At 42.0% G+C, this 13,231-nt stretch overlaps 1 protein-coding gene across 2 annotated transcripts in view; it reads right to left on the bottom strand.

Annotated features, from left to right (window-relative positions):
• Positions 1-507: 507 nt before the first annotated feature.
• fndc5a (fibronectin type III domain containing 5a) overlaps positions 508-13,231 on the bottom strand; it is a 39,914-nt gene continuing 27,190 nt past the window's right edge. Inside the window, exons 4-6 of one of the 2 annotated variants that reach the window (XM_063498267.2) lie at positions 5,523-5,612; positions 5,223-5,356; positions 508-4,765 (exon numbers count right to left, since the gene is read on the bottom strand). In XM_063498267.2, the coding sequence (XP_063354337.1) occupies positions 4,706-4,765; positions 5,223-5,356; positions 5,523-5,612 (284 nt within the window). In that variant the 3' untranslated portion in view covers positions 508-4,705. Of the gene's footprint in view, positions 4,766-5,216; positions 5,357-5,522; positions 5,613-13,231 lie in introns of those variants that run through there. The other variant, XM_063498268.1, reaches the window with a different exon arrangement.

Below are 13,231 nucleotides of genomic sequence, written 5' to 3'. Positions count from 1 at the left end.
CAGTCGAGCCGGCGGTCGCTCTCGTATTGATACATGCGAAAGCAAATGCAGTCTAATGTTGGACTCGAGTAGGCTTCGAGTGATTTGTCGTTTCGCTGCTAAAGCCTCATTGATTTCTGAGCGATTACGAATTCATGCACGTTTTCTTAGCTGCTGACTGGACGGGAAATGCATTCGCCCAAAACCACGTTGACGACTGAATTTTTCAGCAGGACACATATCTTTGTCAAACTTTGATTCCTCCACAGCAACCGTGAAACTAAACGGTATTTTTATTTAAACGTAGGAGAAGTCTGTCAGTTGTAGTCTGCAGAAGTTAAGCTTTTTTTCTTGCTGAAATATATATATTTTTTCTTTTCTTAAAGCTTAGAAATCACCAGTCGCATCTTTTCTCTGGTGCATTACCAGCTGTCCTCACGGTTTTCAACAAGGAGCAAACACACACATCTATTTTGAAAATATTAGATATTTTATTTAAGCATACACAAGTAAGCATACACCATATTCTTCATAATTGAAGTTGTGTAACCTTGTGCATAATAGTTAAACCATGCTAGCCCTCATTAAGCAATGACTGCTGTACACTCCATACAATGAATATAAACATGATAGCACTAGTAAAGCAGTTAATTTTTACTAAACCATGCTTCTTCGTCATCCTCATTCCTAAATTTCAAGAATCCCATAATGAAATGGTCAAACTTCATGTATTTCCAGGCATGTTTCTACTCTAAAACAAAACACATGTTGTGCAAGTTGTTAAAATCCAGCAATTGTTGCGAAACAGCCCGTCACTGCAACCGAGCATCGTTTTTTTTTTCTCTTTTTTTCTCAGGCATTGATTTAGCACAAACTGTAGCAGGCGAAAAGGTTTCGGGCCTTTTTTAACGAGTGGTTTGACGCCACAGGGCTAACGTGGAATGTTGAGTTCGTGCTGTCGTCACTGGTTGTCGAGTGCGATTAAGGAAAGATTTTTCATCTGGCCACCGTTTGCTTAACCCGTTCCAGTCAGAGTGGTAGCAGCTGGGTGCCGCCTTCAGCCAACTTAAATCCCAGTAATCAGTTTTTCAGTAGCAGCAGGGACGGGCTGAGCGAACTGCACTGCCCACTGTTTGTAATGAGTGGACTCTAATTAGATACCCAGATGCCTTCCACTTAATTAGACATGTTATGCCACTGTGTAGCTGTTAAACATGGTCAAACACTTGTGTGTAAAACTAAATAAATAATTTTCATGTATTAAGTTGGAGAGCTCGCCTAGTGCTCAGCTGCTGAAGCTGCAACCCTTAAAGGAAAAGGTTGGCACTTTCGGACATCCACTTGATGGCTTTCTCAGCCATTAGTTAGATGAAGAGACTGACTGCGCTCCCGCGTTTGTACTGTTGCTCGAGCCAGCAGCCCATTCTCATTCCCGGGGGGCAAATACTGCTGTTTTGTTAAAACTGCTGGTTTCTCACAGATGCACACAGTTGTTCTTTGGGACTTATGAGGATAGTGAGACAGAAATTAATTGTAATCATGAAATTTGGACACTAGCATAGGACCCCTTGGTTTTGCATTCACGTTGGGACAGCTGCGGATCAAGCATTAGACAGGAAAGTGAAGCGGAGTGACCCAGTGCGAACTCTAACCCAGGAAGCTAGAGGAAGCACTCCAGCCTTCATTACGCGACTGAAGAATTAAACAGAAAGCTCCCAACGGGAACAGCAGACGACCCGAACCTCCAACTTCCTAATGTTCACTTTGTGGGTCTTTAAAACTGGACTGTTGTGTTGTGGTGGCTGGTGTGTTAAGGTAACAGCACCATAGGACATCTTGTAGCATCTGACAAAACAGGATTATTTTCTACCCCAGGATAGCAACATGCTGGCATTCGATGCCTTACTTTGAGAATGTGTTGGCTGTAATTTAACCAGCTGCTAAGAGAAGTGTCGATCTTCTCGTGTAACTGCAAATTCCCAAAATGTCAAACTATTGGTTATTATTGGTAAAGTTTGACAACCTGCCACAACAGCCCTACGTTTAAATCTTTAATAAGGAATACAGTATTTACAGTGTCAACACAGAGCATACCATCATCACAACTTTTAAAATGAACTTCATACGTTGCTAGCTGACTCGGTACCAAAGAGGAGCAAAGGACTTTATATGTTGTTGGATGTTCAAAGAAATCATTGGAGACAATGCTCGTCATTATCCTTCACTGTGTGGACGGATGCCTATTGATCGGAGAGTCTGCTACCGGGGAAAATGTTCCGGGGGGATAAAACGGATTCAGCCTTCAGCTGAGTAAAGTGAAGTGTTTTCAGTAAAGTGGTGATCACTTCACAGAAAATTTCCCAAAGTTTGTCCTGGCTAGACAGAAGTGTTAGTCAGGAGAGACCTTTACATTAGACAGACTCACATTTTAAACCTTCATGTGACAGTTACGGTGAAGAGGAAGAAATTTGGAAAGGAGACCGGGGGAATGGTGTGCAGCAAATAGCAGGGCTCGCTGCTCGTGGAGGCTCGTGAGTGATAAAAACCTGCCGTTGCATCAGTTATCACTCTACTCATTCTGTTCATTGCTTTTTCTCTTAACTGCCTCCCTTTTCCACTGCATTCAAGGCTGAGGAGCCGGGACCTGTTGCGTTCGCAGTAAAAGACGAGTCGGTGCATCACAGAATGAGAAGCTGCCCGTTGATACGGATTCCCAGCAGCTTGAATGGCCCTCGAACACCACGTCTGGGTGATTATGTGAAATATCCAGGGCTTTGTCCCTCATCAAAAACACTCTTCTTTTTAATGCACATAAACAGCATAATGATATAATAGAAGCACATAACGGTAGAGAAGTGCCATGAAAAACATATTCAATAGCAGGACTTTAACAGCCGTGTCTAAACAAAAAAAATCACTAGCAGTAGCTGTACCCTCTTACAATATGAGACTATATATCTTCCATTTAGTCTTGTCATATTTCATTAAAAGCTCTTCAGACTGATGCTACCAAACGAGTGAAATTTTAAATGTATTTACACATTAAAGGCCAGCCACCTCTTCCAGCTTTTCAGACAACACGGCATCGATCTGTAATGTTTCCCTTTTTCTTTGCACACACATTTAAATACTGGGTGGAAGATAAATATCATGGTGTGAGATACAGGGGCTTCCATCTTATTAGATAAATCATATGGTGTGATTATTTTTAAGGCAGTACTACTGAGTTTGAATCAGCCCTCGAATGCATCATTTTGCTCCCAGATGTGCCATATACCATTATGTTTCAGCACAAATGTTGACTTTAAACTGGTGAAAAAGTCTGAATAGAAGCCCTTCTGTCTGATGACAAAGAAATTGTAGGGTTGCAAGTTGGGCCCCATTTAATAATAATAAAAAAGAAAAAAGTTTTTTAGTTTTTGTTTTTTTAAATCCCATGCTAACCACTGGAAACCAAAGTTTTTACAACAGCGCTTAAGGACGTTTGGGGATCATCTGTGGGGAGTTAATTCCCTCCAAACTGGACGTGCAGTTCATTTGTCTGCCTGAACATTACAACATGCTGAGAGGTCGGGATTTTATTCAAAGAGGCTTCAGCGTTTGAGTCCTCGATTCTGCACTTCCTCTGAGGGCTGTTATTGCTGATATAAGAGATCTCCTGTGTGTCTCTGAAGAGGAAAGACCACTTCTTCCGAGAGTCCAGCCCCTTTTAGAGTTCGTTAATTAGATGAATGCACTCCATTATGGCAGTTCTGCTCATCTCCAGAATGCTTTGAGATTCCTCCCCCTCAGAGAAAAAGACACGAGGGAATACTAAAGGGCTCATTCTGGACATGGAATGTAACATTTCAGAATAAAAGCATGAGGGACAAGAAGTAGGATGAAACCTGGCTTCTCATGAACTCTACTGTGAATATTTGTTCAGATCAGAGGTTCCTTTTAAGTGTTTTTATCTTGTTGATCGAGTCCTGGTGATTCAGCTTTGGTAGCAGCCCTCTGAAAAGCTGCTCTGGCATCGTCACAACACATTTTAGAAACCTCTCATAAATTAGCCGGGTGGTAGAGTCTGGATTCCCTGAGGGGGCGAAAAAAACAAGTGAATCCACAAGATGGCAAAGAGCTTCTGCCCGAGAGGGGATCAATGAAACAAAAATACCAGAACAACAAAACTGTACTGGTGGCACCTTGTAAAAATTTAAAGAACTACACCCTAACAGCCCACTTAAGAGTACAGAATGCAACACGTAATGATGAAGTTATGCGTGGATATAAAAGATTAAAGCAGAAGAGACAATTTCAACCCAGAAAAGGGAAATGCCCAGGTTTTGCGGTCACTGATCACACACTGAAAGACGCTGAGAAGAAGGTGACAGAGAGAAAGAAAAGGTCTCTGGCTCTGTTTATCAGCTTTGGTCCCTGGGGCCTGTTTATCTGCAGTCTCTCCAACACAGGAGCCATTCGGCTCTAATCGCTGCTGCTGCCCCACAGTGCAGTAGTCACTGAGCACAGAGCAGCCGCTGCCTCTTCACACCGGCGCAGGCGGAGGGAGCATGCTCGACGCCCGGAGTCCTGCGGCCTCGCTCCGGCGCCAGGCCCAAAGGAGAGAAGGCGCTGCCGAGGGGCCCAGAGTCCCAGCGTCATCCTGACAAGCAGATGGGCTTTAAAAGGGGCCCGCTTGTTTGTGAGAACACAAAGTCTTTTAGGTAAAGAGAAGACGTCCTGGCAGTCACACCTCAATGATGTTGACAGATGGCATCCTATTGTTGTTGTTGTTGTTCTTGGGGAACTGTGGGAGGAGAGAAGAAGACGACAGGTATGAGACGACCGCAGGACTCACAGGAGTCGCACAATAAAATTCAATGAGTATGAGGATGCCTCTGCTGCTACTTGAATGCTTTATTGATGTTTGTAAGAGAGTGAAAGGAATAAAGATTAGTTCTGGACTTATGCTGTCGGCACACGATACATGGTTATGAAATGGGCTCTGTGCATTGATCAGTTAGAACTTATTGGAAGCCGTGACTCGAGGGCTGCTGCGAGCTGATGCTGCATAGTCATGCACGTAATAGCGCCATGTTGGAGCAATGTTCAGCTTTAGCCTGACGCTCAGATGACACCATGGGAGCGTATGAAGTGTCAGTGGAAAAAAAACAGTCTAGAAGTGGCCGGGACCATTCACCTGCCCGGCGCCGCTGAGGGGGAGACACCCAGGGAGAGGAGGAGGGGAGGGGGGTGGGTTATACCTTACTGCGCAACAGCCCCCCCGTCGGATGCTCGGGAGTGCTGCACTCTGAGGAGTTTTTGGCTTTGTCCTTGTTGTTGTTCGGCTCGTTGTCTTTGATTATGTCATACTGGCGACAGAAGAGGGCGATCACACCTGGGGGAGAGACGGTTCGCATTCATGATCGGACAAATCTGGGTATTGTTATCGTCTAAACATTAAAAGCTGGATTTTGTGTTGTATTTAGAGAAAATTGGGAAAATCGAGTGTAATCCACACAAAGGCCGTCTGATCCTGGTTTACTGAACAGGTTTGTCCTCACCTGCCCACATGATGAGTACCACCACGATGATGATGAGCTCCCCAGCCCTCAGCTGGGTCGTCTGTCCCACTTCCTCCATTGTTACTTCGTCTAAAAAAGATTGTAGAGGAAACAGGAAATTAGCCTATATTAAAAAACTAACACTATAGAGAATATATATATTACAGTGGTACCTCGTTTATCCGCGATAGATCAAATCTGCGAAGTAGCCAACTTTTTAAAATTATATTATAGATGTTTTAAGGCTTTAAAACCCCTCACTACACACTTTTACACTTTTCTCAGACAGGCATGAACATTTTCACACTTTTCTCTCTTGTTTAAACACTCAAAGTTCAAACCTTCGTAGGAAAATAAGTCCAGTATTATAGAATGAAACCAAAAGCACCTGCAGGTCACTTTGTTGGTGGAAAACGTTTTGTCGACATTGTTGTGTTTGCTGGGGAGAAAACTTACAAACATACAGTACAGCACTTCAGAGTCACACTGCTAGCGATCGAAGATTTATGTAAATTTGAGAAGCTGAATGAATTCTGTACTTTACAGGAGAAACATGGCACGGAGGAGATTGGCTATAGACCATTGTGAATCAATCAGGACGCAGAACACAATGCGCTGTTAAAAAAAACAAAACAAAAAAACATGCAAAATTGCACCAAAAAAAAATCCACGGAACAGCGAAAGGTAAACTGCGTTATAGCGAGGGACCACAGTATATATCCCCTTCATGCATAGTGGTCACTACATAAGACAGCTATTGCACAGTATTTCTGTCAGTGTTGATGGTATACTTGCACATAAACCACAACATTAGACACTGATGTGTCACTCCATACCCTGCCACCATACCCTGGACAAATCTGGGTATTGTTATCGTCTAAACATTAAAAGCTGGATTTTGTGTTGTATTTAGAGAAAATTGGGAAAATCGAGTGTAATCCACACAAAGGCCGTCTGATCCTGGTTTGGTGAGAGTAGGGTGATGTCTGACCTCAATTGTACATATTCATTATATGTAGCTGCAACTGCAGCAGCTATCTGGAAGCAGTTGGATAGCGTAGTGGTAAGACTACACCCCTTTGGAGCAGGAGTCACAAGTTCGATTCCTGCTTGGGTGAGTCTGTAAGCAGTGAGGGTTACATTCCATTCCTATGCAATCTTCCACAACACACATGCTACGGCAAGGGGGGGCCAGGATGCCAGGTTAGGGGGAGGTTGCACTGACTCCCAAGCTAGGAGAGTGACCAGCTGGTATGTTTTATATATTACTTAGTTTATATGTGTTTAAGTAAGTATTATCATTCTTCATCATTCATTAGTATCTTTATTCATCATGAATATATATAAAGTAAGTATTATAAAAAATATACACAGCTGGTTTCTGTCCTAGCTTGGGAGTCAGTGCAACCTCCCCCTGACCTGGCGTCCTGGCTCCCCCTTGCCGTAGCATGTGTGTTGTGGAAGATTGCATAGGAATGGAATGTAACCCTCACTGCTTACTGGATACAGACTCACCCAAGCAGGAATCGAACTTGTGACTCCTGCTCCAAAGGGGTGTAGTCTTACCACTACACTATCCAGCTGCTTCCAGATAGCTGCTGCAGTTGCAGCTACATATAATGAATATGTACAATTGAGGTCAGACTTCACCCTGCTCTCACCAAACACTGTTTCAGACAGTTTTCCTCTGATCTTGGCTTTAGAAAGTTGGCTAAAAGAGATAGGAAAAGGAACTAAAATGGCCTGTTTTACACAGAGGATAAACTGAGAGGCTCGACATAGTCCCACTGGACTGTGAAACATTAAAGGCTACTCTAATCCAAGAATAGAAATATGGAGCTGGAAATGAACACAATAGGTCTTCTTTAATTACACCAGCCTTAATGAAATTCCATCTTTGAAGTCATGACCATCAAGAGAAAAGTCTGCCTGTGGATGCCTGCAGACATCCACTGAGCAAAACAACAGCACAAACAACTCTTCCTCAATGCTGAGTGCTGAGGAAGTCACAGGCTTGATATAAAGTTCACTGCAGCGTGGAGAGCACTCTTATTAGATGCAGTGTGTGACATTTGGAGGGCCCGGTGTGGCAGGAACCCCACGCTCCAGTAGCTTTTAGCATCAAGCATTTCTGCTGATCGATCGGCCTCTGTTGCCTTGTATTAAATAATCAAAGTACAGCAGCCCTGGGCACCTGACACTGTTGCAAGCTGGCCTCACTGGGGCTCACTGCATTGCTCTAAAACACCTCTGATGCTTTCTGACCAAGATCCAGACACCAGGCGGGTTTTATCTGTTACAGCCATCAATAAGTTCCATTTAGTTTTAATATTTTAGCCTTGTTGGCCTCTTAAAAGTCGTCTCCCGTGGAAAGAGCACTTTGGAAACTAATGAATAGCATTCATTTAAAAGGAGACTGATTTATTTTTTATTTTATTGAGGTCTAAATGTCCATCCTCATGTCTGTAACCCAGAAATCGGTCTCATTACGCTGTGATGAAGGATCTCTCGGTTTCTTAAATGCATCTGGAGGACAGATGAGAGGGGAGTCTGTAGGAGGAGATGTAATTGAGGACACACAGGTGCATCCTTTGCAGAAGTGTTTTTACCTTCAGTGTATAAAAGAGGTGCAGTGCACAGCTGGGACAGATCAATCATGGTTTAAAAAAAATCAAAACTTTTTCTTTCTTAGTTATTTAAGATGATCAGACTTTCTCCTTTTCACTGTCTCTGTGTGATTAAAAAACATATCCTGTCACATCTTGCCATGCCGTGAATTTAATTAAAAGCGGCATGAAGTATAAACACTCTTCCACCTGAGCTCATAAAATCCAGCTGTAACAAAACTATTTATGATGCAGATACGTCAAACATTTTATTCACATCACTAAAGTAACAGCTCTGAGGCCAGCATGTCTCATTCTGATCAGTGCCTGTTGCATTGACTGTTCTCCACTCACATCTCTGTGAAGTGAGAGGACAGAGTAGAAGAATCAAGGATGGGTGCTTAATGTCTACTGAGGCTTGTTGACATAGGCAGAAAGCAGGACGACCACGCTGCAAATACATTTTATTGTTCTGACACCAATGCAAATGGACGTCACAAATTCTGCAGTAGGGAGCTTAAGAGTTAAAGACAGTTTATTAGCAAAAATAGGACAGCGAGCTCTGTGGTAAAAAAATCTGTGGTTACCTGGCAATAGTACTGAATTTGTCCAGCAACTGATTATAGAAGTTGTTTGGGCTAATTATTTTTAATTGCAAGATAGTTGCCCAGTTTTAGTTCTCGTGGGAGGCAACTTGTCTCCAAACAGTTGCAGTCTGACTCGGACTGAGTGCAGTCTTGGAAAGATTATCAAAGTTTTCCAAATAATTGTTGTCAAATTTATAAATGCAGAGAGATTGTCATAAGATTACACTTGGGACTCGACACATCTTCTTACCAGTTGGTTGCATTGTTGTTATGTTCCCATATCAAAGCAAAGTTGCCAAGCTGCTGTGTAATTTTGCAGTTAAATTGCCGTCATGCAGCAACTGCATCAGTATTTGTGGAGCAATTCCTTAATTTCTGTTCCACATCTTCGAGGTTCTGGCTGGACTCTGAAGCTAAAAAGTTAATGTGAATTTGTGTTTATGCTGATCACAACATGTTTGCAAATTTCCCTGACTTATCATAGTTGATTGTTACGTTAGCACAAGCAGATTACATGTAAGTGCCAACTTGACCCTATTTAAAGGCTAATAGCAGAATGACTTATTGACTGTTTTATTGCCATTGTAACACACTGTGATGGCTGCAGTTACAGCCACACTGTGATAATATCCACCTAATATTACCAACAACAACAAGGACACTGCATTCACATTTTCTTTCTTTAGATATAAGATTTAATTTACAGGATAATAAATAACTGGTTTTGGTTTAGAATTAATTCGCATAACACTATTCTAAAATAATTGCGCACATTTTAGTTTACACTGTTATTTATGATTGAATCTCTTTGTTTTCTGAGTTACCTTAGTTGCAGCTGCTCCAGTCTCTTGATTGAGGAGCCAAGAGGTGGAAAAGGGGCGGAGCAAGCCTAGATGGAATTGGCTCATTCCATAACTCGAGATCATGGGGGGGGAATTGGAGTTCGTTATGTTAGTCTCAGTTAGGTTTTGTGTGTTTTACCCCTGTTTTGTGTTTTTGTGGGCTGATCAGCTCACAAATATTTAAGTTTCCCCTTTGCCTCGTTAGATAAGTAAGTTTGAGTTATCAGTATTGTTGGTTGTTAACTTTGAGTAGAGTTCTGTTATTTTGACGTCTTTTATGGGCCCAAGATTTTGATTTTTTTGTATGATTTAACCAACTATGTTTTGGGATTAAATAAAAAAACCTTTTTTTGGACTTTAACCTGTGCCTGAGTTTCTTTCACTGCTCGGTCCATCACACACACCAAAGTTGAGTCCCAGTGGTTGCAAACCTGGCTCCGGTCTTCAAAGACTGCAGATTCATTAAACACACTTGCTATAATTTTGTTTGTGCCAGCGTCTCCAACAACTCTTTTGCCTTGCGTGACTGCAGCTTAAGCTACATTTTTAACGTGTGGCTTTAATAAATAATAAAACGTGTGTAGCCTAAAGGATGTAATTACTTCCTCCACCATCCAGCCTTATTTTGTCAAACAATGATTAATTATTTGTTGATATGTCCGGACTGCTGCTGCTCTTTTTTGGCACAACTTAGGAAGCATGCAGCCTTCGATTATCAATTCACATTATGTAACTAAATAACCTCTCACACTTACTGATGAAAGATAAGTTGTTCCTTAAAGGCTGTGTTTATGAGCAGCTTTTTTATATTTACTTTCACCTCCTGCTCACCTGTTTGCCTTTCTTCACTCTTCACTTCCGAACAGGGAAAACAAACAAAACAGAATTTAATTTAATTAAAAAAAATTGCTTGTCTCATTTTGTCTCTGATTGATGTCATTTTGATGAAGAACGAGTCAGATTTCTCAGCTTTGGCTTAAAAGAAAAAAATCATTGTTTCCTCCCCTTTCTGGTTTCCAGGTCCAGGATCGTGCTGATTACACGATACTCTCAGTTTCTCTGTCAGGTTCCTCCTGTGCAGTATCCAAACACGAGATGGAGATAAAGAAAATGTTTCACTCAAGATGGATCCTCATAAAAGAACAAGCCAGACTTTTATACACAGTCTCGTTCCACCACGTGTGCAACCTCATATATTTATGTATACATGTTGGGTATATATTATCATTCTTTCTGTTTCAAGTTTTAAGCTAAGGTCTGCTAAAAACATCCCAGCTTTCCTCCTTAACGCATAAAAATTAGCTTGCTATTGATTTTTCTTATTTCATTATTGGGAGGAAAGCAACTGATTGATTTTTGCCAAATCAAAGTCAACTTATTTCTATAAAGCAGCAAAGCCACAGGATCCTTCTTCTGTTTTATGTGACTCAGGCTTCCAGCTGAGCTGACGGTTGCTGTTAAGGGAAATATCTTCCAGTATTTTACTGTAGCCCAGTTTTCACATACAGATCAAAATTCTTCATGACAAAAGAGAACTTTTTTTTTCTTTTTTAATCCTAGGCTTTGAGAGAGAAGTTTCTACCTTTATTAGATCTGAGGAGACGATGAACCTTTTCACCAGAACTTTTTATTCTCCATGTTTGCAAGTCGGTAAATTTCCTCGAGAGGTTGCACAGGTACATCTGTGCCCCCACACACACATTCTCGTTTTGATGTCTCAGTGAGGACATCTAATTGACATAATGCTTACCCTAGGCCCATACCCTAACCCTCAAAAATACCTTCAAACTCATGGGGACAGGCTCTTTTGTCCTCACAAGTGACTGCTGGTCCCCACAAGTATAGTAACATTCTAATTTTTGGTCCTCACAAAGATATCTACACAAGTCTACACACACACACAGTGTGTTTCTGACAGCAGAATTTAATTTTCAGGATTTCTCTCTCCTGTATTGCCGTGGCTGCTTCTGTCAGCCACTCTCCGTTTCCCCTCCTCTCTTCCTGCTGTTTTGTGCACAGGTTGTTCAGTTTTTTCCCCTCTCCCTTCATCTCTCTCTTACTTCCTTTGATCTCCCAAAGCTTAAACCCATTGTGAAAGAGGAAACGAGAAGAAATGCGGAATAATCCAGCATTTCAGGCTCATCCTTTGCTCTTTCCACTGAGATCAGCGTGATACTGCAGAACAGAAGGGCTGAGCAGCTGAGCGAGGACGGTGAAAGCCTCTCTCTGCTTCTCGGGACATTCGCCTGTCATACAGAGACAAAGGACTAAGAGAAGCACTGAGACGCTCTCCCTCCACACTCTGTACCCTGTGCAATTATCTGCAGTGAAAGACAAACTCCTTCTCTCTCTCCGTGGCACATTTTGTCCGTCAGTCATTCTCAATAAGCGAACAGCTCTCGTCCCACTGTCTGGACTCACAGCTTAGCCATTTTTTCTGATGGGAAATTGGCAGGATTATGAGCGAAAAATGATGTAGTGGTAAATGACGACCATTTGTCTTGTTAGAGAAAGACAAAGTGTTTAATCATAAAAGCCAAACATATCTGGGTGGATTTAAGAAGATCTCTCTAAACTAAAATTACCCTTCATACTAGATACTAGATCCCAAATCCTATCCACAGCGATTTTCTAATAAATTACAAAATGTTGACTGAAGAACACCTTCTCATCTGCCATCAAAGCTTTTATTGTTTCAACACAGCTACGCTAATTAAAGAGACATCCTTGAGCAAGCAGTGCAAATGAGACAGAGACGGATGTGTGTCGTCGCGCTAAACCGTGAAGCTGTTGTTGAGTACAAGTGAAGGATGATGAATCACAGACGTGCTCTCTGTGGATATTTGCTTTGTGATAGTTTCAAATGTGTGAAGCAGCATTTTTCAGCAAATTAGGGGCTCTGTGTGCGTGCAAAACCTGCAGATTTTTGGATGAGGCAGACTTCCTGCACCCGACTCATTTAAGAAAGCGGGAGGTCGCACTCTGGAACACAGACATGACCCGTGCTTCTCGACCTTTTGGGAAATAATTTGCTCTCTTACTGAGAATCACACGAGAAGACTGCTAATATTCTCTTGTCTGTAGGGCGAATACAAAGATTCATCTACCTGTGTTCTGTGTAAAAATGAAACCACATCCACCTACCTGCATTTCCAAAGCTTACTAATTACATCACGTCTGATTAGTCTGAGCAACAACAACAGTTAATGTGAAGGAAATACCAGGAGAAAGTTAGCTCGGCATAAAGACAGGAGCTCTTTCTCTATCCTGAGGTTAAGTTGGGTCACTTTTTGTCCTCATTTAAAATTAAAATGCTTTTTGCAAGCTTTTCAGCTGCATGTAGGAAAACAATTGTAAAGCAAGTCCACCTGTTATCACCTGTTTTCATGTTAATGCTGAGTTAGATGTCACTGATTCATCCAGATCAGGAGGTTGGACCGACCTCCTGTTGCCTTTGGAACTGCCTTAATTCTTCATGGCACAGATTCAAAAGGTGGGGAAAACGTTCCTCACAGACAACCTCAAATACTTGTTGGAGATTTGTCAGCTGCACCATGATGCAAATCTCACATTCTAGCACATCACAAAGGTCTGCTGTTGGACTGAGATCTGGTGACTATGGAGGCCATATTTAACCTACCAGTTTGCAGGCTGGATACACTGTGATTGGAATT

The sequence above is a fragment of the Pelmatolapia mariae genome, linkage group LG16_19 (assembly GCF_036321145.2).
Source record: "Pelmatolapia mariae isolate MD_Pm_ZW linkage group LG16_19, Pm_UMD_F_2, whole genome shotgun sequence".
Classification (NCBI taxonomy): Eukaryota; Metazoa; Chordata; class Actinopteri; order Cichliformes; family Cichlidae; genus Pelmatolapia; species Pelmatolapia mariae.
Note: the sequence above shows the minus strand (reverse complement) of the source record. Positions and strands in the feature narration are given on the sequence as shown.